This window comes from Theropithecus gelada, chromosome 19, assembly GCF_003255815.1.
Source record: "Theropithecus gelada isolate Dixy chromosome 19, Tgel_1.0, whole genome shotgun sequence".
Classification (NCBI taxonomy): Eukaryota; Metazoa; Chordata; class Mammalia; order Primates; family Cercopithecidae; genus Theropithecus; species Theropithecus gelada.
Window position 1 is genome coordinate 19868909 of NC_037687.1, and position 25513 is coordinate 19894421.

Sequence of the window (25513 nt, forward strand, 5' to 3'; positions counted from 1 at the left end):
TGTTGGCCAGGCTAGTCTCAAACTCCTGACCTCAAGTGATCCATCCACCTTGGCCCCTCAAAGTGTTGAGATTACAAGTTTAAGCCCCTGTGCCTGGCCCACATAATCCTATTTCTATGTAAAGAAAAACTAAACTCATTGAAGCAGACGGTACAATAATAAAACAAACAAACAAATCCCCTATCAGGTTTTTTGGTTAAGAGACCTTCTTCATGATTTTTCAGGGGTTATATTTTCTTTTATTTTCCACATTTTCCTGTTCTTCAGCCAACGGATGAAAAAATATATAGAGAAGACACATTTGCTTTTTATCCACTTCACTTCCTCTCACTATTAGTCAATGTGGGTACAGATGAGACTAGCAGGTTTCTGGCAGGACAGCCACTTCTCCGTAATAAAGAACAAACTGAAAAAATAAAATTGGCATGTACATCAATAGTGCTTCTTGTAAAATAAAGATTCATTGCCGGGCGCGGTGGCTCACGCCTGTAATCCCAGCACTTTGGGAGGCCGAGGCGGGCGGATCACAAGGTCAGGAGATCGAGACCACGGTGAAACCTCGTCTCTACTAAAAATACAAAAAATTAGCTGGGCGCGGTTGTGGGCGCCTGTAGTCCCAGCTACTCGGGAGGCTGAGGCAGGAGAATGGCGGGAACCCGGGAGGCGGAGCTTGCAGTGAGCTGAGATCCGGCCATTGCACTCCAGCCTGAGCGACAGAGCGAGACTCCGTCTCAAAAAAAAAAAAAAAAAAGATTCATCTTGTTGATTTCCATTGAGCTCCTGTAATATTTGATCAAAAGCTAGCAAATACACAGTAGAAAAGGAAAAGTGTTCTAAATAAGAATAGTGAATGATTATTTTGTCAATATAAGTAAAAATATGACCTTACACTAATAGTCTCACCTATAGTTATATGACATCAAATACTAATTTTTATTTAAAATGTTATTTCATCTGAGTATTCAATTTATATCACCTGCCTTTGCTATTTCAATGGCTTCTTCACTTTGTATCAGTGAAAACAGGCCAGCAGGTCCTAGAAACGCATGTGGTGCTGTTGCTACTTTAACAATGATCAGGTCAAGCATGATGGTTTATGCCTGTAATCCCAGCACTTTGAGAGGCTGAGGCAGGTGGATCACAAGGTCAGGAGCTCGAGACCAGCCTGGCCAATATGGTGAAACCCTGTCTCTACCAAAAATACAAAAATTCCCTGGTGCAGTGGCTCATGCCTGTAATCCCAGCAATTTGGGAGGCCGAGGCCAGTGGATTGCTTGAGGTCAGCAGTTCAAGACCAGCCTGGGTAACATGGTGAAACCCCGTCTCTACTAAAAACACAAAAAATTAGCTGGGCATGGTGGTGGGCATCTGTAATCCCAGCCACTCAGGAAGCTGAGGCAGGAGAATCTCTTGAACCTGTGAGGCCAAGGTTGCAGTTAGCCAGGATCATGCCACTGCACTCCACCCTCAGCGACAAAGTAAGACTCCTCTCAAAACAACAAAATTAGCTGGGCCTGGTGGCGGGCGCCTGTAGTCCCAGCTACTAGGGAGGCTGAGGCAGGAAAATCACTTAAACCTGAAAGCCAGAGGTTGCAGTGAGCTGAGATCACAACACTGCACTCCAGCCTGGGTGACATAGCGAGACTCTGTCTCAAAAGAAGGAAAAAAAAAACCCAGTGATCATGAATAGCACTTGTTTGGTTGCTACTCACGTGTCAAACACTTATTTTTACTTAAGATGCTGTTTTTTTCTTTTTCTTTTTTTCTTTTTTGAGATGGAGTTTTGCTCTTGTTGCCGAAGCTGGAGAGTACAATGGCACGATCTCAGCTCACTGCAGCCTCTGCTCCCAAGGTTCACGCAACTCTTCTGCCTCAGCCACCCCAGTAGCTGGGATTACAGACACCTGCCACCATGCCCGGCTAATTTTTTATATTTTTAGTAGAGATGGGGTTTCACCATGTTGGCCAGGCTGGTCTCGAACTCCAGACCTTAGGTGATCCAACCGCCTCGGCCTCCCAAAATTCTGAGATCACAGGCGTGAGCCACCGCATTCAGCCTGGTTTTCTATTTTTTTTTTTTCTAAATTTACTGGTAATATAAAATTCTTTGCTAAGAAGATTTTATCTTATTCAAATGTTTTATGAGATTTCATTGACATTTAACTGTCTGAATTATCTGGAATATTAAAATTTTTCATGAACTCAAATCAAGTACTATAGATAATCTTTTAGTAAAAGCTTTTCTGAGGCAGAGTAAGATTTATAACATTTTATTATCATATGGAAGAAGTGTATTAACCATGTTTTCAGCAATCACTCTGAAAACAGCATTCTCAGTTCCCAGTGTAAAAAGTAAAGTAGAGGTTCCTCTTTAAAGACTTTTCTCCCCGTCTAATTAGGAATAAATAGTAACTTCTCTTAGAAGCGAAGTTTATTCAAAGACCTGTGCTAACATTCTTAAATATCTGCTAGCCATAATAAAAAAAATCAATGTACTTTATGTTCTTAGCTCCCACAATGTAGCCTAAATATTTGCTCTGGCATGCTTACACTAATCCAAACAAGCATTAGGTCATAGCCTGTTCCTCCTTTTTCATGGAAGGTGTTTTTATCTTTCTCAGCATTCCACAAGTTACTTCCTCCTTCCTTTGTTCTCCTTTGCCTTTGCCTCTTTTAAAAAGTTCTACATTGCTAAACAATTGGGACAAATACAGAATGTGAAGTCCTATTCCAGCCAATATAAACCAGACACAGCAGTAGGGTGGACACGTCACGTTATAAATGACCCTGTCTCGTTTGTTGAGTGTGCTCTCATGGCAAAACTGCTGGTAAGTGTACCCTTTCTGCAAAAAGTAAAAATGGCCTTGCTAAGAAAAATTAAATTTACGTTCAAGTGCTATTTCTTTACAGCACCAGAGAAAAGCATTTCTAACACCAGTATGTACCCTGAGTCACTCAGGGGAAATTGGTATGTCTGTAAAGAGGCAGAAGAAAATGCTGAGTGGAGGTGCACCACACTGCACAGCAATGCTTTCCACATGCACCTATTAGAGTCTCCATTTAATTGGGCTGTTATTTGCATAGATACTTACTAACATTAGTCATACTATGTTTTAGCAGCTAATGGCATCTGTTACCCATTAATTTTATACATTTGCTTTTTTGAAAAACAAATCTTTTGTTAATTCACTCTAAATTGAGACAACATTTACAATCTTCAGTTTTTCAGTGTTGAAGCAAATCAGAGAAGAGCAATGTGCATACATAATGTGCATTTTCCTGCCTACCAAAATTCTTCTGGCCAGGCAAAGTGGCTGATGCCTGTAATCCCAGCACTCAGGGAGACTGAGGCGGGTGGATCACCTGAGGTCAAGGGTTCAAGACAAGCCTGGCTAACATGATGAAACCCCATCTCTACTTAAAATACAAAAATTATGCGGGCATAATGGCGGTGCCTGTTATCCCAGCTACTTGGGAGGCTGAGGCAGAAGAATTACTTGAACCAGGGAGGCGGAGGTTGCAGTGAATTGAGAACGCGCCATTGCAGTGCAACCTGGGCGACAGAGTGAGAATTAATCTAAAAAATAAAATAAAATAAATTATTTCTTCATTTACTTGGAAACCCTGGAAAGCCCCATACTCCCTTTGAATACTTTAGCCAGGATTTCAAATTTCAAAAGGTAAAAAACAATCATTGAGCAAAGCCTAAATCTTGTCTTTGTTTCTTGTTAGTCATCTGGCCATTTCCATTTCCATAAGTATGGCAACTATGCCAAGCCACTGAAAAAATGTGGTTTTGGTTAATTTTATTCTATTTCAAATGTTTTCTCTAATTGTTACTTTGGTCATGTCAACCTAAAAGAAACTATCTACATAACTAATCATGCATTCAAAAACTATTCCTATTAAGGTGTTTACAGTTTAATCTTGCATTGCAGTACAGTAGAATACTCTATAATTAGAAGTTATTTATAAATGCATTGTTTTTAAGGTTTTTCAAATTTGAAAACAGACAATTAAGTATGCTTTTTGAAGCAAGTTCAATTGCAGGACATTACCCACTGGTCTTCATGGCATTTCTGTAATAAATAGTGTAAACCTGGGTCACAAGAACGGTACAGACATGCTGATTGAAATAGAATAAATTCATCCTTGTTCGTAGACTATTGGTATCCCAGAGGCCAATCATTCAATATAGCTTACTAAATATTGTTCTATAATGTCAGAGAGCACTTTTACCCAGGTTACCCTTTTTCTCCCATTAATGTGGTCCTGTTGTGGTCTCCTGTTTTTCTTAAGCTATCCCAGGTGAGAGGTGATTATTTCTTGAATGAATGAGATTGCCTTTTTTTACCCTCTGCCATAGAATCCTCTTAATGCTCCTTACTGGAAGCAACATGTAGGAGGCAGCAATGATGACAATCTACAAACATGTTTCCTGCTATGTGGCCATAACCAGCTTACAACATGTTCTACCTAGAAGTCACTTACTTTCAGGTCAGCAGGGCTATTTTTCTGTGATGTGTCTCTTTCTCTTAAAAGCACCTCTGATTGGTCAGGAGATCAAGACCATCCTGGCTAACACAGTGAAACCCCGTCTCTACTAAAAAATACAAAAAACTAGCCGGGCGAGGTGGCGGGCGCCTGTAGTCCCAGCTACTCGGGAGGCTGAGGCAGGAGAATGGCGTGAACCCGGGAGGCGGAGCTTGCAGTGAGCTGAGATCCGGCCACTGCACTCCAGCCTGGGCGACAGAGCGAGACTCTATCTCAAAATGAGTATAATACTTTACCACTTGTACTTTTATGTAATAAAATGCAGTACATTTTAAAACTGTTAGGGCTGGGCTTGATGGCTCACACCTGTAATTTCAGCACTTTGAGAGGCCGAGGCGGGTGGATCACCTGAGGTCAGTAGTTCAAGACCAGCCTGACCAACAGACTGGTCTTGAACTACTGGAGAAACCCAGTCTCTACTAAAAATACAAAAAAATTAGCCAGGCATGGTGGTGCATTCCTGTCATCCCAACTACTCAGGAGGCTGAGGCAGGAGAAACGCTTGAACCCGGGAGGCAGAGGTTGATAGAGATAGAGCGAGACTCTATCTCAAAAAAAAAAAAAAAAAAAAGCACCTCTGATTAAGTCTACAGATGAGTAACCTAATTTCTTTCTTTCTTTCTTTTCTTTTTTTTTGATAAGGAGTCTCGCTCTGTCGTTACATTTTAATGTTGTTAAAATAATTTTTTAAAATCTCTGGTATCTCTGATGCAGAAGCAATCGATCACATGCTTTCTCACATGTGAACAGAAATAAAATAACAGCATAATTTGAAATCTGTATTACATCATTATTCAGCTTTCAAAAAATTTTATTCAAGGAAACAAATACACTTCCAACGGAATTACAATGCTTCCAAAAATCTACTCCTTTTAAAGTTACATAGAAATCATTTACCTAAAAACTGCTGCTGTGGATTAGTTTTTTATACCCAATGCTCTGATTTAGTATAATGTCTGAAATATCAGGGCCTTAGTTATTCTACTGTAACTTCTCTGATATTTATATACAATCTATTTTGAATTAAATATTTTTTCATATTTACTGCATCTGCAAAATTATATTTTAGTATAAACTCTCTGCTGTTTTCTAAGCTGTAGTTTCTAAAAAAAAAAAAAAAAAAGGTATTTCTAAACTTAATTTATTTGTAGGACTCATCTCCAATATAAATTCCCTGATGTTGAACAAAGCTTGAGCAACTGCTTTAGGGTTTCCTTCAGTACAAAATGTGTGCAATAAAATCTGTGATAAAAGTAAATGTACTATATAACCCTCTTTATATTTGTAATGCTTGTCTTCACAAAAAATACTCATTTTAAAGACTTATACTTTCTGAAAGTTTTTTTGACAGTAACTGCAATTTTAATGCTTTTATTAAAAGGAATCTTTTTATGTTGAGTTAGATGTGAGTAGGAATTAATGGGTTTTCCATATTCCTTCTATTTGTACAGTTTTTCTCAAGGATACTAGCTTTTCTGTGAAATAAGGTTTAAGAACTGATTAAAAGTTTTGCCACATTCTTCACACTTGTAGTTTTGCCAGTATGAATTATCTTACCTACAATCAAGTGTGGCAACTATATAAAGGCTTTGATACATTTTATATATTTCTAGAGTTTCACACTAGTATAATCATTGTTACGTATAGAGAAGTTGGAGGTGTTGGTAAAAGCACTGTCATATTTTTTAGCTGTGTAGATTTCCTCTTCAGTATGAATTATCACCATGTCTCTTAAGAATTGAGAACTTGTGACTGGGTATCGTGACTCACGCCGGTAATCCCAGTACTTCAGGAGGCCAAGGCAGGTGCATCTCCTGAGGACAGGAGTTCGAGACCAGACTGGCAAACATGGCGAAATCACATCTCTACTAAAAATACAAAAGTGAGCTGGGCATGTTGGAGGACACCTGTAATCCCAGTTACTCAGGAAGCTGAGGCAGGAGAATGGCTTAAATCCAGGAGGCAGAGGTTGCAGTGAGCCGAGATCATGGCATTGTACTCCAGCATGGGTGATGAGCATGAAACTTCATCTCAAAAAAAAAAAAAAAAAAATTGAAAACTTGTTATAGGCTTTGCCACATTCCTCAAACTTGTAGGATTTTTGTCCAGTATCAATTATGTGTAAGAAGGGTTCAGAACTTCCTAAAAGCTTTGTCACATTCTTTGTATTTGTAGGGTTTAATATAAATTCTCATATTTAGTAAAAGTTGATAGCTGGCTAAAGGCTTTCCCACATTCATCAAACTCACAGGGTTTCTCTCCAGTATGAATTATCATGTCTAGGAAGGGCAGAGGTGTCCTTAAAGGCTTTGTCACATTTTCTTATTTATTGGGTTTCTCTTCCGCATGAATTATCTCATGTCTACTAAGGTGTGAGGATGAAATAAAGGCTTTGCCACATTTATCACGCTTTACAGTTTCCCTCCAATATGAATTTTCTTATGTGTAAAAAGGATAGTGGGTTAAAAGCTTTGCCACATTCTTCACATTTATAGTTTCTCTCCAGTATGAATTACCTTATGTGTAGTAAGGGTAGAGGAGCACTTAAAGCCTTTGCCACATTCTTCACATTTGTAGGGTTTCTCTCCAGTATGAATTCTCTTATGTCTAGTAAGGATAAAGGAGCGCTTAAAAGCCTTACCACATCGTTCACATTTGTAGGGTTTCTCTCCAGTATGAATTCTCTTATGTGCAGTAAGGTGTGAGGACGAGTTGAAGGCTTTGCCACATTCTTCACATTTATAGGGTTTCTCTCCAGTATGAATTCTCCTATGTGTAGTAAGGACAGAGAAGCACTTAAAGGCCTTGCCACATTCTTCACATTTGAAGGGTTGCTCTCCAGTATGAATTATCTTATGTGTAGTAAGGCAAGAGGAGTACTTGAAGGCTTCGCCACATTCTTCACATTTGTAGGGTTTTTCTCCAGTATGAATTCTCTTATGTGTAGTAAGGTGTGAGGACCAGTTGAAGGCTTTGCCACATTCTTCACATTTGTAGGGTTTCTCTCCAGTATGAATTATCTTATGTGTAGTAAGGGATGAGAAGTACTTAAAGGCTTTGCCACATTCTTCACACTTGTAGGGTTTCTCTCCAGTATGAATTCTTTTATGTGTAGTAAGGACAGAGGAGTGCTTAAAGGCCTTGCCACATTCTTCACATTTGTAGGGTTTCTCTCCACTATGAATTATCTTATGTGTACTAAGGATAGAGGAGCGCTTAAAGGCCTTGCCACATTCTTCACATTTGTAGGGTTTCTCTCCACTATGAATTATCTTATGTGTAGTAAGGTTAGAGGAGCGCTTAAAGGCCTTGCCACATTCTTCACATTTGTAGGGTTTCTCTCCACTATGAATTATCTTATGTGCAGTAAGGTATGAAAACCGGCTAAAGGCTTTGCCACAGTCTTCACATTTGTACCGTCTCTCTCCACTATGAATTATCTTATGTGTAGTAAGGTGTGAGGACCAGTTGAAGGCTTTGCCACATTCTTCACATTTGTAGGGTTTCTCTCCAGTATGAATTTTCTTATGTGTAGTAAGGGTTGAGGACTTGTTAAAAGCTTTGCCACATTCTATACATTTGAAAAGTTTTTTTCCACTATGTCTTATCTTATGTCTGTTTGAATCTGAAAACTTACGAACGACTTTCACATATTTATCACACTGAAATATTTTCCTTTGGGTAGTTGTCAAATATTGGTTAAGTCCATTATAACCTCTTTTGTGCACCTTACACTCATCCACACCTTCACAGCCTTTTTTAAACTGTAAGTTGTCATGTCCACATTTTTCGTATCTTCTCAGTATCCCCTTATGGAAATAATCTTTTACGTTCTGCTCTGGCCAAAGATCTTGGGTAAAATGAGAACACAAAACTGAAAGAAACAATAAAAACACATTACTTCAATTGCTAGACTCGGATAAATATAATTTACAAATCTAACCTATAAAGTTATACAAACTACCTAAGCAAGATGACACAGCAAAATATCGCAAGCTGTAATTTCTTCCTGGACACATAAATATAACAAAAACATACTGCCCAAAATATATCTGTAAAAAATTTATAAGTCAGTTAAGTGTATGAAGGGCCCCAGGCGAGCACAATGCAGAGTCACACAGAAGATAAAGAAAAGCCTGTTACTTATACCCAACACAGCTCTTCCTGCTCTCCAGTATAACATTATGCCTTTAAAAGTAAATTCCCCGTCAGATGCAGTGGCTCATGCCCGTAATCCCAGCACTTTGGGAGGCTGACACGGGTGGATCATGAGAAATTCGCCCCTATGACCCAAACATGTCCCACGAGGTCCCATATCCAACACTGAGAATTTCTATTGCAGCATGAGGTTTGGATAACATGGACATCCAAACCATATTATAGACCAACTAGGCTTCACAGAAACACACAAAACTCTCTGGTCAAAACCAAGATAATACACAATATTCCTATTTGCATCTGGTGTATTCTGTTAGGACACATACCAAGTTTTGTTAAATTAAAAATACTGACTGTGTACCATGGCTCTTGGCTATAATCCTAATACTTTGGGAGATTGATTGGGGCCAAAAGTTTGAGACCAGCCTGGGTAACATAGTGAGATCCTAACACTACAAACAAGCAATTAGCCAGACATGGTAGTGCATATCTACAGTCCTAGCTACTCAAAATATTGAGGTGAAGGGGATCACTTGAGCCCCGGAGGCTAAGGCTACAGTAACCCACAATTCTGCCACTGCACTGCAGCCTGGGTGACAGTAAGCTCTTGTCTCAAAACAACAACAACCAATTATTTTAAAAACACTAAAAGTATACACTGTGTTTTCTAACAAAAACTGAATGAAACTAGGAATTAAAAGCAAAAGTCAAACTGGAAAATTCAAAAATACGTGAAAATGAAACACACTCTACAACATATTCTTGCTCAGGGGGCAAAAAGTTTCATTTTTCAAAGATGTCAATACAACCTACAGTTAAAACCTACAGTAACATGGCCAGGCACGGTGACTAATGCCTGTAATCCCAGCACTTTGGGAGGGTGGGGTGGTGGATCATGAGGTCAGGAGATTGAAACCATCTGGCTAACACAGTGAAACCCTGTCTCTACTAAAAATACAAAAAATTAGCCGGGCATGGTGGCGAGTGCCTGTAGTCCCAGCTACTTGGGAGGCTGAGGCAGGAGAATGGCGTGAACCTGGGAGGTGGAGCTTGCAGTGAGCCAAGATTGCGTCACTGCACTCTAGCCTGGGTGACAGAGCGAGACTCTGACTCAAAAAAAAAAACCTACAGTAACATAAACGATATGACACTGACACAAAGATAAACAGATGAAAGAACAGAATAGAGAGCTCAGAAATGAACCCTTCTGTATACGATCAGATGATCTTCCACAAAGTTGCCATGCATACAAAATACAGAGAAATAATTTCTTTTAAAAATGTTGAAAACTGAATATCAACACTGATAAAATAAAGTTGTTTATTTCCTTGAATGATACAATAATATATTTTATTTTATTATTTCTTTTTTGAGACGGAGTCTCACTCTGTCACTCAGGCTGGAATGCAGTGGGGCAATCTCAGCTCACTGCAAGCTCCGCCTCCTGGGATCACGCCATTCTCCTGTCTCAGCCTCCCGAGTAACTGGGACTACAGGCGCCCACCACCATGCCCAGTTAATTTTTTGTATTTTTTGTAGAGATGGGGTTTCACCGTGTTAGCCAGGATGGTCTCGATCTCCTGACCTCATGACCCCCTGCCTCAGCCTCCCAAAGTGCTGAGATTATAGGCATGAGCCACCGCACCCGGCCAATTACATATTTTAAATAAAATGCTTAAACATAAAAATACACAAATGGGAAAAAGCATTTGAAAGAACATACAAAATTACTAATTTGTAGAGAAATTAAAAAAAAAACACAATGACAAAATCAACTTACACCCATTAGGTGCAATGAAAATAAAACCGATGTTGATTGCTGGTGGAAAACAAAGACACAGCCATTATTTTAAAATGTTATAAATGTTCCTCATATATAAATCTATATCCAAAATATGTAACACAGGCCATATGCAGTGTCTCAAGCCTGTAATCCTAGCAGTTTGGGAGGCTGAGGTGGGCAGATAACCTGAAGTCAGGAGTTTGAGACCAGCCTGGCTGACATAGTGAAATACCATTTCTACTAAAAATAAAAGATTAGCTTGGCGATGTGACATGCACCTGTAATCCCAGCTACTTGGGAGGCTGAGGTAGGAGAATCGCTTGAACCCAGAAGCCAGAGGTTGCAGTGAGCCGAGATCACACTACTGTACTTCAGCCTGAGCAACAGAGTGAGACTCCATGTCAAAAAAAGGAAAACAACAAAAAAACAAAATATGCAACACAAGACCTGGAAGATATAATTTGAAAATCCATGTTTATTGTACCAGTATTCACAAAAGCAACCCAGATGTCTCTTGATTTATAAACATATCAAAAAATGTAACATATACATATGATGAAGTATTATTCCACCTTAGAAAAAACAATATTCTCAATTTTAAGATGAACTTTGAGAATATTATGTCACCTGAATTAATCCAGTGACAGAATTATGGATACTGTATGATTCTATGTATATGAGATATCTTAAGTAGTCAAAATCATAAAATCAGAAAGTGGAAAGTATGTCTATTAAGGCCTGGAGAGAGGGTAAAATGAATAGTTAGTACTTAATGGTCAATGACTTTTAGTTTTACAACGTGTAAAGTTTCTAGAAGTCTTTTGCATACAATGTGAATATACTTAACACGCCTGAAATGAACAGCTGTCTTTTTGAGACAGGGTCTCACTCTGTCACCGAAGCTGGAGTGTAGTGGTACAATTTTGACTTCCCCTCAATCTCCCAAGTAGCTGGGACCACAGCTGCACACCACCATAGCTGGCTATTATTAATTTTTTTTTTTAGAGAGAGGGGTCACCATATGTTGCCCTGGCTGATCTCAAACTGTTGGGCTCCAGGGATCCTCCAGTCTTGGCCTCCCAAAATCCTGGGATTACAAATAAGAGCCTCCACCTAGCCTGGCCCTGAAATGCACACTTCAATAGATTTAAGATGGTAAATTTTATGTTATGTGTTTTTAAGACAATTTTTTTAAAGAAAAACTGAAAAAAAAAAAAAACAGAATTATATATCTTTTTGAAAATTACTTTCAAATCGTAGAAGTGCTTCTCTCACAAAAGCAAATATATAGTCATCATTAAACACATGGTGAAAGTAAGACTATCTTGATGACTAGTCACTTAGACAAGATAAAACTACCATCAAAAATCAGCTAAGAAAGAATATAGGATAAGCCATAACTAAAATTGGGGTCATATTTATAGATAAATACACATACATATGTAATCTGATTGTGATAGACATGCATAATTTATATCTTAAATTGACTTAAAATGTACAAAAAGAATTGCAAATTGTCTAAAATTGTAATACATAAATAAACCCAAAACACACAATAAACTAATGTTAAGAAACCTACACTGAGGCCAGGTGCAGTGGGTCACAACTGTAATCCCCGCACTTTGGGAGACCAAAGCATGCAAATCCCGAGGTCAGCAGTTCCAGACCAGATTGGACAATATGGTGAAATCCCATCTTTGCTAAAAATGCAAAAATTAGCTGAGCGTGGTGGCACATGCCTGTAGTCCCAGCGTCTCAGGAGGTCAAGGCAGAAGAATCACTTGAACCCCAGAGGTGTTCAAAACTTCAAAACAACAATAAGAGAAATGTTTACTCGTAAAATCTTGTATGCAACATTGATGTATAATTTTAAAAAATTGTCAGGCCGGGCGCAGTGGCTCACGACTGTTATCTCAACACTTTGGGAGGCCAAGATGAGCAGATCACCTGAGGTCAGGAGTTCAAGACCAGCCTGGCCAACGTGGTGAAGCCCCATCTCTACTAAAAATACAAAAATTAGCTAGGGATGGTAACACATGTCTGTAATCCCAGCTACCTGGGAGACTGAGGTATGAGAATAGTTTGAACCCAGGAAGTGGAGGTCGCGGTGAGCCAAGATCATACCACTGCACTCCAGCCTGGGTGACAGAGCGTGACTCCATCTCAAAAAAAACAACAAAAAAAATTTCTAGATAATTGCAATATTTAACTATTAGTATGTACTCACTAAATGCAAGTATTCTGAATCATTGGCATGTACTGTGTGGCAGTAAAATTTCAGAGAATATACAGTATAATTATAAATAGAAGATTCTAATGAGAAAATAAATTAGCATTTAAAAGAAACTAGTTACTTTTAATGTTTTCAATATATGGTATTCTTACACAAAATGAAACTGCTGTAATCCAACTTTAGAAACAGAGAGTAGCCTTACATTGTTAAATAAAAAAATATATATTTTCCAGAATAGTGTTAGACCCTCTGATACGTAAAACAAATATTAGGAAATAAACTATTTTATTATGGAGATGTAGGCTGAAAAAAGTAGATGAACATCCTATAATTCTTTTTTGCCTGCAGCAAACTTAAATTTATAAATAACTATTTTTTTTTTTTTTTTTTTTTTTTTTGAGACGGAGTCTTCACTTTGTCGCCCAGGCTGGAGTGCAGTGGCACCATCTCGGCTCACTGCAAGCTCCACCTCCCGGGTTCGCGCCATTCTCCTGCCTCAGCCTCCCGAGTAGCTGGGACTACAGGTGCCCGCCACCGCGCCCGGCTAAGTTTTTGTATTTTAGTAGAGACGGGGTTTCACCGTGTTAGCCAGGATGGTCTCGATCTCCTGACCTCGTGATCCGCCCGCCTCAGCCTCCCAAAGTGCAGGGATTACAGGCGTGAGCCACCGCGCCCGGCTTATAAATAACTATTTTAGTAACTATGGGTGCCTACTAATTATGAAATTTACTTCAGGCATACCATGCAAATTCTAGCATACTGTCTTAAATACCTGAATCTAAAATTACAAACAAATCTGAAAGAGAAAATAGAAAGTAAAAACATATAGGGAGAGTGACATCAGTGAGATGAAAAGATTAAAAGTGCCGTATTTTCATATTCCATTACGGCAAAACAATGTCAGCCATCTCTGACAAAAATACTTTTATGAGAGAACCAGGATTATGACTCCCACCTGTAATGACAGCTACATGGTACATTAAGGTTGGAGAACTGCTTCAGGCCAGGATTTTGAGACCAGCCTGGGTCTCAAAGACCAGATCAAAGATGTAGCAAGATGCCATCTCCAAAATAAGTGCCCCTAAGGGAGATTTGAGAGCCAGGGAGGGAGTTGTGAAACGCTGTTAAAGCTTAAGATTGAGAAGTGTCGTATTCAGAAGGCAGGCTCTCATTCAGGTGGGAAACTACAGGACCCTTGTTCATGGCTACAGACCAGGATAGGGTTCACCCAACTTAGTCCCACTGAGAATTCTGAACTTACTCTATAACCACCCCAAACTCCCAGCCACAGTCTGGCAGAGGTCCTTCCATTCCAGAGACCTAGAAGAAGACACCCATTTACAGCAATGTAGGCAGGCCTGCAGACCTTGGCCTTTACTGGGGTTCCTGAAGTGGTTCCTGACTCAGTTTCAGTTACTTGAACCACAGTTTATGGTCAGTTCTGCCTACATAGAAACCCACACAACTGGGCTAGAAGGGGTGCCTCATGCCTGTAATTCCAGTACTTTCAGAGGCCAAGGCAGGCAGATCATCTGAGATCAGGAGTTTGAGACCAGCCTTGCCAACATGGTGAAACCTGGTCTCTACCAAAAAAATACAAAAAATTAGCTGGGTGTTGTGGCGAGCACCAGTAATCCCAGCTACGCAGCAGGCTGAGGCAGGAGAACCTCTTGAACCTGGGAGGCAAAGGTTGCAGTGAGCCGAAATCATGCCATTGGACTTTAGCCTGGGCAACAAGAGTGAAACCCAACCCCATCTTGGGGGGGGAAAAAAAAAGAAAAAAAAGAAAAGAATCCATTGCAATTGAAGAAAAATAAGTAGAAGCTGCTGTTTGTGGATCATACCTCTTATATTTAAAAAATCATAAACAGTACATTAAAACCTATCTAAACTAACACACTGAGTAAATTAGCAAAATATAAAATTAACACACAAGTGTATGTATGGTTTCATATGCTTAAAACAAACTATCTGATAAAATAGAGGAAGAAAAAATCTTATTTAATATAGCATTAAATAATAAATTTCTGAGAAAAAAATTAACCAAGAAGGTAAGAAAATGTTTACAACAAAAAAAGAAAAAATGAGAAGATCCAAATATATTTTAAAATATTTTATGTCTAGAGATTGAAAGAATAAATCTTATTAAAGTGTCATATTATCCAAAGTGATCTATAGATTTCATAAACTTCCTGTCAAAATTGCAGTGGTTTTTTTTTTTTACAGTAATGGAAAATACAATTCTAAAATTTACATCAAACTAAAATAAACTCTGAATAGCCAAAACAATCTTGAAAAAAAAGAACAAAGCAGAAGGATATCATCTTATAATTTCAAACTATATTTTAAAACTATGTAGTAATAAAAATAGAAAGGACTAAGCAGGAAAAAAAAATTTTTTTTTTTCAACAGAAATGACTACTTTCACACATTTCAGACCTGATGCAAAAAGAGAAATAATTCTCAAAATCATGCAGATATGTATGTGTCCCCAAAACAATGAAAAAGCAGTCAGATTGTGCAGTTTTTTACATGCCATGAAGAGGACTTTGGCTCTCACTGTGAACGTGAAGGGAGCTCACTGAAAGAAAAGTAGAATTTTTACAGAATTTAAAAGCATAAGCAGAAGATGCCCCTTTATAAGAGCAAAATTTTAAAAAAGAATGAAAAAAAAAATAAAAACAAAAAGAAAAAAACCCAGCTGACCAGGAACTATTTCCTTTGGAACACAGCTTCCCAAATCACCCTTTAAGGACTGGCCTTCTCTTTGACCTCGGGACCTCTTATCAGTGTCTGTTGTATTCATTTTCACTCACACCTACCTGAGGGGTTGGCTACCATCTCATGTTTCTTCATAGTCAAAGGTTTTTCTGCTTGCTCCAGACAGGTGATGAGGTCTGGCTTAGAGACCACAATACCTGTTTTATTAAAAACAAATAACATGAATCTTGCTCATATTCTCCACTTGCAAGCTAGTAATGTGCTCAGCAAAGACGATGTAATAAAATATTCTAGTAAATTAATACCAAAATACAAATGTATAACAGAAATTTCTAAATATTTAGAAAATACTTTCAATTTGCTGGGTGCAGTGGCTCATGCCTGTAATCCCAGCACTTTGGGAGGCCGAGGCGGGTGAATCACGAGGTCAGGAGTTCGAGACCAGCCTGGCCAGCATGGTGAAACCCCATCTCTACTAAAACTACAAAAATTAGCTGAGCATGGTGATGTGCATCTGTAGTCCCAGATACTTGGGAGGCTGAGGCAGAACTGCTTGAACTTGGGAGGTGGAGGTTGCAGTAACCCGAGATCACACCACTGCACTCCAGCCTGGGTGACAGAGCAAGACTCTGTCTCAAAAAAAAAAAAAAAAAAAAACAAAAAGAAAGAAAGAAAATAACTTTCAATTTGTAGGTTTCTTAATTGTCCTGCCTGGCACTACTGAATCAAAAATTGGTGGTGGTAATTAGGTTTTCAGGTGGAAGCTACAATATTTTATGCCACTAAATTTCTGGAATTACCACCAATTTGGAGTGAAGATTACAGCTCACCTCAGAAATATGGAAAGGTTGGATTAAGATGAAACATCTTGAAGAAATTTTTTTTCTGTTTTTTCCTCAAGACGAAATCTTGCTCTGTTGCCCAGGCTGGAGTGCAATGGCATGATTTCAACTCACTGCAACCTCTGCCTTCTGGGTTCAAGCTATTCTCCTGCCTCACCCTCCTGAGTAGCTGGGATTATAGCCGCGTGCCACCATGCCTGGCTAATTTCTTCTACTTTGAGTAGAGATGGGGTTTCACCATGTTGGCCAGGCTGATCTTGAACTCCTGGCCTCAGGTAATCACCTCACCTCAGCTTCCCAAAGTGCTGGGATTACAGGCAAGAGGCACCGAAGAGTTTCTCTTTTCTAAATGACCGAATTCTGAAGATTTTCTTGAAAAAGTGGATCTGAAACTCTTCTATAAAAGAATTAATTACTAAAAAAATTCTACAAAAAAGAGAAATAAAACCTTTTGTGTATATTATGAATAATGTATTAAAGTTTTTCTCACCAAGGAAGACCAGGTTTCTGTAGTTCTCTAACATCACATTCCTATATAAATTCCGCTGTGCAGTGTCCAGGCAATGCCACTCCTCCAGAGAGAATTCTATGGCCACGTCTCTAAATTGCAATGGCCCCTGAAACACACACACATACGTTTTTACCAAGTGGTCATGCGTGGAATTTTTAATTTGACTTAAGGTGAAATGAGAGAGTAAACACAAATGGTTCTGACTTATAGGACTAAAATTATCCAATAAAATAACTTTCAAAACAGAAATATTATCTAATGTATTCTCTGAGAAAAAGAACCGCATGAGATCCACAACATCAATTCATATATTTTTCTAGATAGTAAAGTGTAAAATTAAGGAACACAAACATGTACATTTTTGAGTGCTATGTTTACACCACACGGAATGAGTTGTGAATATTCAGATGAAAAAGATATGTTGAGTTAGAAGGCACCTTTCAAATTTAAATATATACAATACGTTGAAGACCTTATTGTGCAGGGGTTTTTTTCCAGAAGATCTGGAATGAAGTCTGATTTTTCGAATTTCTAACAAGCTCACCAATAATGTCAATGTTTTTGGCCCAAGAAGGATATTTTGTCAAACATCCAGTCAGTGGAATAGCCTGTGTTTTTCTCAGTTTTTCTGGCCTGTAAACAAAGATAAGAGCCTGCATTTTCCAAAGAAAAATATATACACAAAATTAAGAAGAAAGGACAACTGCCAGATTAAATGTGATGGTTTACTCACAGGAGCTGCATAAAGATACTTAATAATGAAGAGAAAAATAATCAGCTATATAGTGAAAACAATCTGTCAGAGCCATTTAAGCAAGTGAATCATTAACCATTAACTGCACTAGGAGAAATTTTTATGATGTGCTAATGCACATGGAAGAACACAGCATCACTGTTGAAATATTCGTCTTTCAAAAAAGTAAATAAAATCTGATTTAATCATAAAGAATCATCAGTTTTACGCAAACCTCAAAAGACAGATAACTCCTATGTTTGGACACATCTATTTATTGTACCAAGCATATGATGCATAATTCAATTATTTATCCAGTTGCTTGTCTAGACTAAAAGTTTCTGGATTGTAGGAACCAAGACTGCTTAATAGTTTTTTTTTAATGGTCCTATAAAATGGGAGCAACTAGTTTATCCATTTGGGTCTCCAGATCTTTTCCTTCTTTTTTTTTTTTTTTTTTTGAGATGGAGTCTCACTCTGTCGCCCAGGCTGGAGTACAGTGGCCAGATCTCAGCTCACTGCAAGCTCCGCCTCCCGGGTTTATGCCATTCTCCTGCCTCAGCCCCCCGAGTAGCTTGGGACTACAGGCGCCCGCCACCTCGCCCGGCTAGTTTTTTGTAGTTTTTAGTAGAGACGGGGTTTCACCGTGTTAGCCAGGATGGTCTCGATCTCCTGACCTCGTGATCCGCCCGTCTCGGCCTCCCAAAGTGCTGGGATTACAGGCTTGAGCCACCGCGCCCGGCCGATCTTTTCCTTCTTTATCATCCAAGTACCAGAAAACTGGAGAAACTCTCATCTGGGTACCAACCAACGAGGGGATGAACAAACACAGGATGACTCATTTCTCTTACACTGAGACAGAAGGAGAATTAGCCACTCTTGTCAGCCTAACACAATTCTGCTCTGAACATCCTCAAATGCCTCAAAGACACCTACGTGATTTTGAGGGAATTTCTAGTGACCCTGGGCTGATGGCCCAATGATAAGCCAGGCTGGAGAGACTCAAGCTGAAGACCAATGCGACAGAATAGAGAGCCCAGAAATAATGGCACCCTCCTGCAACCATCAGATTTTTGACAAAGGTGACAAGAGAAATGTGGGAAGAATTCTCTCTTTAATAAATGGTGCTGGAATAACTACCTAGCACTATGTAGAAGACAGAAACTAGGTCCCTTCATTACAGCATATACAAAAATCAACTCAAGATAAATTAAACACTTAAATGTAAAATTATAAGAAACACTGCATGACAACCTAGGAAATACCATTCTAGACATAGAAACTGGCAAAGACTGCATGATGAAGCTACCAAAAGCAACTGCAACAAAAGCAAAAATTGACAAATGGGACCTATTTAAACTAAAGAGCTTCTTCACAGCAAATAAACTATCAACAGAGTAAACAGACAACCTACAGAAGAAAGAAAATATTTGCAAACTTTGCCTCTGACAAACGTCTCATATCCAGAATTTATTAGAAACTTAAACAAATTTAAAAGAAAAAAACAAACAACCTCATTAAAAAGTAGGCAAAAAAGATGAACAGATGCTTTTCAAAAGAAGACATACATGTGGCTAACAAGCATATGAAAAAAATGCTCATCTGTAATGATTAGAGAAATTAAAAGAAAAACCATAATGAGATACCACCTCACACCAGTCAGAATGGCTATTTTTAAAAAGTCAAAAAATAACAGATGCTGGCAAGGTTACAGAGAAAACGGAATGTTTATACTCTGCTGGTGGGAGTGTAAATTAGTTCAACAACTGTAAAAAGCAGTGTGGTGATTCCTCACAGAACTAAAAACAGAATTATCATTTGACCCAGGAACCTTATAATTGGGTATATAGCCAAAGAAATATAAATTATTATATTATAAAGACACATCCACATGCATGTTCAGTGCAGCACTATTCACAATAGCAAAGACATGGACAGGCCCTAAATGCCTATCAGTGGTAGACTGGATAAAGAAAATATGGTATGGTCAGATGCGGTGGCTCATGCCTGTAATCCTGGCACTTTGGGAGGCCGAGGCAGGTGGACTGCCTGAGCTTAGAAGTTTCAGACCAGTCTGAGAAAACAATGCAAAATCCTGTCTCCACGGAAAATACAAAAAGAAAAATTGGCAAGGTGTGGTAATGCCCATGTGTAGCCCCAAGAAGAGGATGAGGCAGGAGAGAATTGCTTGAGCCTGGGAGGTTGAGGCTAAAGTAAGCCAATATCATGCAATGGCACTCTAGCCTGGGCAATAAGGGAGACCATGTCTTCAAAAATAAAATAAATACAAAATATGGTACATAAATATCATGGAATACTTTGTGGCTATTAAAAAACAAAATCATGTTGTTTTCTATAACATCAATGAAACTGGAGACCATTATTCTTAGAAAACAAATGCAGAGGCCTGGTGCAGTGGCTCAAGCCTGTGATCCCAGCACTTTGGGAGTCAAATGTCGGTTGATCACTTGAGGTCAGCAGTTTGAGACCAGCCTTCCCAACATGGAGAAACCCTGTCTCTACTAAAAATACAGAATTAGCTGGGCGTGGTGGCACGCACCTGTAATCCCAGCTACTCAGGAGGCTGAGGCAGGACAATCACGTGAAACTGGGAGATATAGGTTGCAGTGAGCCTGGATCACACCACTGCACTCCAGCCTGGGCAACAAGAGTGAAACTCTGTCTCCAAAAAAAAAAAAAAGAAAGAAAGAAAAAGAAAATAATGCAGAAACAGAAAACCAAACGCATGTTATTATTTATAAGTAACAGCTAAATAATAAGAACATATGAACACAAAGAGAACAACAGATGCTGTGGCCTAGTTGAGGGTAGAGGGTGGAAGACTAGGAGGATCAGAAAACATACCTGTTTTGTGCTATGCTTAATACCTCAGTGACAAAATAAGCTGTGCACAAAACCCCCATGTACCAAAACAAACCCAAGGGTACCCCGAAACAAAAATAAAAACTAAAAGAAAAAATTAAATCCCTGGGTGGGAGAGAGTGCAATGTGGGTGAGAGGACTGATTTTTGCTACAGACAGTAGTCCCAATGCAGCTGTACTCTGATTTATTACTGAGTGCATGCAAACGTATGAGATTATGAACAGCTGGTCCAAAATGCTAGGTTGGTGGAGAAAACAGGTTGCTGCTGCAGATTCAGTAGCTGGGGGTGGGGATATGTCAGGAGACTTGTAGAGACTTGTGGGTTCTTGGCAAGAAACACTAGGATCAAAAACGCCATGGTGAAGTTCGTGAGGGTGGTGCCTACGCCTCAGAGGAGTGTGGCCATGTCAATGTCTGTGTGTTTGTGAGTGGGTGCCTGTGGTGGCAGCTGTGGGAAAAGGGGGTCTGTCATCAGAGCTCCTTTCTTCTAAGTTTTCAGTCCTCTGTCACCCTGGGAGAATACGTGGAATCACAGGACAATGGGCAGTGTGACAGCCTGTGTACTGGACAGCAGAGCTCCCATTCCCAAACACCTAGAGTTTTATTCCAGGCCAGGCCTCTGTGATATCTTTTTTCTGGCACCAAATTTGTAGAGTTTGCTGAACATCCAACAATTCTCCAACACCAACTCATTGTCTAACACTTGAATTCTGACACCACCCAGCGTCAACACAGACCCTGATTCAGGGCTCGGTCCCGCAACACTGTCCTCACTGCAGATGCCAATCACAAACCCCACAGGCTTATCTACGCTTCTGAGCTACTGTTTAAAAACTGGGGAGTCCCATAACCTCCCTGAAGTTCGATAATTTGGTAGAGCTACTCACAGAGCTCAGCAAAACACTGTAGTTAGGTTTACCAGTTTCATATATGAGATGCAGCCCAGGAAAAGCTAAATGGAAGAAAAGGATAGAACAAAGAAAAGAGATAGGGAAAGATGAAACACATAGATAATCCTGGAAAGTATTTGTGATTAATAAAATTCTCCATCCTTTGTGTGCTCCAGGAACAGTTTATGGAAAGAAACACTCTTCCCATTATGACTTAGATGGTGCTCTCTTTTCTTACTTATCACACAGCCAGACACACACTCTGCACATTTTCTCCTTTTTCTCATTAAAAAAATCAGCTGAATTTGTGTTCCATGCTCAAAATAAAATATTTCTTCACTTTGTCACCCAGACTGAAGTGCAGTTTTGCGATCTCGGCTAACCACAACCTTTACCTCCCGGGTTCAAGCGAATCTCCTCCTGCCTTAGTCTTATGGGAAGCTGGGATTACACGCATGCACCACCATACCTGAATCTTTTATTTTTATATTTATTTATTTATTTATTTATTGGTCTCGAATTCCCGACCTCAGGTGATCTGCCCGCCTCAGCCTCCCAATAATTTTTGTATTTTAGTAGAGACAGGATTTCATCATGTTGGCCAGGCTGGTCTCAAACACCTGACCTCAGGTCCGCCTGCCTCAGCCTCCCAAAGTGCTGAGATTACAGGCGTGAGCCACCACACTTAGCCTAAAATAAAATAATCCTTAGTCAAACTTTTCTTAAGCTTATCTCCCTCCTTCAGGCTCCTGAACTTTGTGCTACCCTCAGTCTGAGTCGACATACAACCCCATTTTACGTCTCTCCTAAGAATACGCTGATTTTTTTTTTTTTTTTTTTTTTTTTTTTTTTTTTTTGAGACGGAGTCTCGCTGTGTCACCCAGGCTGGAGTGCAGTGGCGCGATCTCGGCTCACTGCAAGCTCCGCCTCCCGGGTTTATGCCATTCTCCTGCCTCAGCCTCCGAGTAGCTGGGACTACAGGCGCCCGCCACCACGCCCGGCTAGTTTTTTGTATTTTTAGTAGAGACGGGGTTTCACCATGTTAGCCAGGATGGTCTCGATCTCCTGACCTCGTGATCCACCCGCCTCGGCCTCCCAAAGTGCTGGGATTACAGGGTTGAGCCACCGCGCCCGGCCGAAGAATACGCTGATTTCAGGGTAAGACATTCTCTGACCTAAAATCTGACTTTTTCACTCTCCATTTGCCATTCCCTTCACACCTCCTTTCTAATCTTGTTTGCTCCTCCCTAAAAAAGAAAGCCCTTTTCTGCCGACATCTTTGCAAGCCATAAAGATCTTATACTTAGTTGGTACTTTCTGCTGTTGCAATAATTTTTTGGAATTCATTTTTTTTTACATAAATCTAATGTTTTTTATGAAGTGTAGAAAGTGCCGCAAAACATAAAAACTTCATCATCAGTAAGACCCTCTCAGTTTCCTTTCATCTTAATCTCAACTGTAACTGCCTGTGGATCCCCAGCTTTCTAGGGCTCTGTAGCTTCTCTCAGGATAAAGGCTCCTTCCATGGCTGGGGTGAGCAGGCTGGGAAATCTGCAGGGGAGGCTCCCCAGAAAAAAACTGAGTCTTTAATAACATCCTGTTGCAGGCTTAATATTGGCCTTAGCTTGGAGTTCTTAGTTTCAAGCTTTAATTTCCATATCAGTTATTCACTTGGTTTTTGAAACTGTTTGAAAAATCCAGGGAAATTACTCAAACATAGTTTACATAAGAGAAGGAAATTTTAAGGTGCTTACTTTTTTTTCCTTTTTTAAAGACAGAGTCTTCCTCTGTCGCCAGGCTGGCGTGCAGTGGCCGGATCTCAGCTCACTGCAACCTCCACCTCCCGGGTTAAGCGATTCTCTCACTCCTGCCTCCCGAGAAACTGGGATTATAGACATTTGTCATCACACCCAGCTAATTTTTGCATTTTTAGTAGACATGGGGTTTCCCCATTTGGGCCAGGCTGATCTTCAAGTCCTGACCTCAAGTGATCCGCCTGCCTCGGCCTCCCAAAGGGCTGGGATTACAGGCGTGAACGATCGCACCCGGCCCCATAAATTTTTAATAGCACAAAACAAAAACTGTGAACCCCACGGAGCAAAGCTCTTCCCTTTCCAGCTCTTCCCTGACCCGCACCCCGAGCCAGGATTCTCCCTTGACGACCCTCCGGTGGTCCCTGCACATTCTGGGAGAGATGGGGCGCTGCGGGTGCAGAGCTGCCCACAGAGCGCTCCAGGCCAGAGCACGGTCACTGCGCAGGGAAGAGACAGGACGCCCGGGGACCCGGCTGTCAGCGTAGCCGCCATCTTATGGCTGAATGGGACTGAGGCCGAGCTGGGCAAGGAGAACGTGGGGCGCAGATTGTGGAGCTGACTGCCCGGAGGCCTGAGTCCCGCCACAGCTACTTCCCACTGGTTCCAACCAGCGCGTCTCCCTCTCTGGGGATGTCGGACCGGCACTCTCACCATTTCTAAGCTTCCAGGGGGTCCCGGCGTCTTAGCTGTGAATCTCCCAATACCTGCAGGACACAGGGCCACAGAGGCTGGGCCTCTAGGAGCAGACTACACAGAGCAGTTAAGAAGAGACCCGGAGCTCCAGCTGCAGCGAGAGACAAAGGCCCCGCCAAACCCGGAAGCCTTACGGTTCACTCTGGCTGCGTGCCTGATTGGACGGTTTCCAGCCCAGCGTTCCTGATTGGATAATACTTAAGGCCCCGCCCCCTCAGGCCCTGAGTGACAGAAGATGTGATAAGACGCTGGGCTGAGTGACAAAGAAACGGGGCTTCCTCCCTGAGCTGAGCCAGGCCCACCCTAGAGCGTGGGAAATTTTTATCTGTTTTTTAATCTCTCTCTTGTTGAATGCATTCAAAAGGTGACTGGAAGTATTTTGCTGTCATGTTAATAATACATAAAATTTTTGTTCAACAGAAAATCAACTTTTACTTTGGTAATAGTATATTATCTATTAAAGCTAATTTTAATAAAACCTTATAAATAAATCAAATTTGTCATTTTTGACCACTCCAGATTTACGTATGTATTTTGTAATATCTAGTAATTTTTTTTTATATTTTAATTTTATCCATATTCTTTTTATTTTTTCAATTTGAAACAACCTTTAAGTAATTTCAAACTGCTATAGGAGATAGAAATCATTTAGGGGCAGGCACGGATGGCTCACGCTGGTAATCCCAACACTTTGGGAGGCCAAGGTGAGTGGATCACTTGAGGTCAGGAGTTCAAGACTAGCCTAGCCAACATGGTGAAACCCCATCTATACTAATAATATAAAAAGTTACCCATTTGTCGTGGTGCACATCTGTAGTCCCAGCTACTCCAGAGGCTAAGTCAGGAGAATCGCTTGAAGCCAGGAGGCGCAGGTTGTGCAACAGTCCAAGGGGTTCACCTTGCCCTTTGCCTAGACAGAGCCGATTCATCAAGACAGGGGTATTTGTGGAGGACGGGTGAACCTGTGCACAGACAGGTGTCTGACTCTGGAGTCGTGGCTGTTGCTTCCCTCTCTGGTGGTGAATCCTCCATAGCCTGGTGAGGATAAATATATATCTTTTCCCGTCTCCTCTTCTTATTGCAATTTGCTTATTATATCAATCTGCTTATATTTATTTTCTTATTATGTCATTTGCTTATTATGTTATTAGTTTATAATGTCTGCATTGCCATTTATGTGGGATAAAGCTTGCTTACCCTTAAAGGTATTGTGTGTGTGTCTTTTCTTCTCCCCTCTCAACATTTCCAGCACAGAACATTTTTGGCGTCACAAATAGGATTTGGAAACAAAAGTGTGCCCCTTTTTGACCAGAAGGACAGGGCTGGAGGCTCAGGGATTTCCCATATCCCGGGATGGGAACTCTCCCAGTTCTCCCTCTTGTTGATTAAATGGTCCAGGGGAACTGGCCTTTGTGAGAATTGGGAATCTAAATTAGTGCAATTTAAACCTTTGACTGTGCATGAAGTGCTGCAGGGGATTCTGGTCAGCAAGGGAGATGCTGAGGGGACATCCCAAAGTGGACGGTGTTTGCTTACTGCTTATAAATTAATTTATTGAGATAGGGGCTGGTTGCTACAAGAGAAATGTAAGCTGAAAAAGGAAAATGCTAATCTTACTTCCAGACTGGCCCTGGCCCAATGCCAGTCAATGTCTTGACTGATCAAGGTCAAAGCTATCAGCCTATTGCTGAAAAAAG

At 40.3% G+C, this 25513-nt stretch overlaps 1 protein-coding gene across 1 annotated transcript; it reads right to left on the reverse strand.

Annotated features, from left to right (window-relative positions):
- Positions 1-6841: 6841 nt before the first annotated feature.
- LOC112612826 (zinc finger protein 737-like) lies at positions 6842-23960 on the reverse strand. The gene is given in 7 exon segments (XM_025367774.1): positions 6842-6971; positions 6974-7015; positions 7018-7049; positions 7051-8428; positions 15551-15646; positions 16782-16908; positions 23775-23960. Coding segments are annotated over 7 exon segments (1773 nt in total). The 5' UTR covers positions 23778-23960; the 3' UTR covers positions 6842-6876.
- Positions 23961-25513: the final 1553 nt, after the last annotated feature.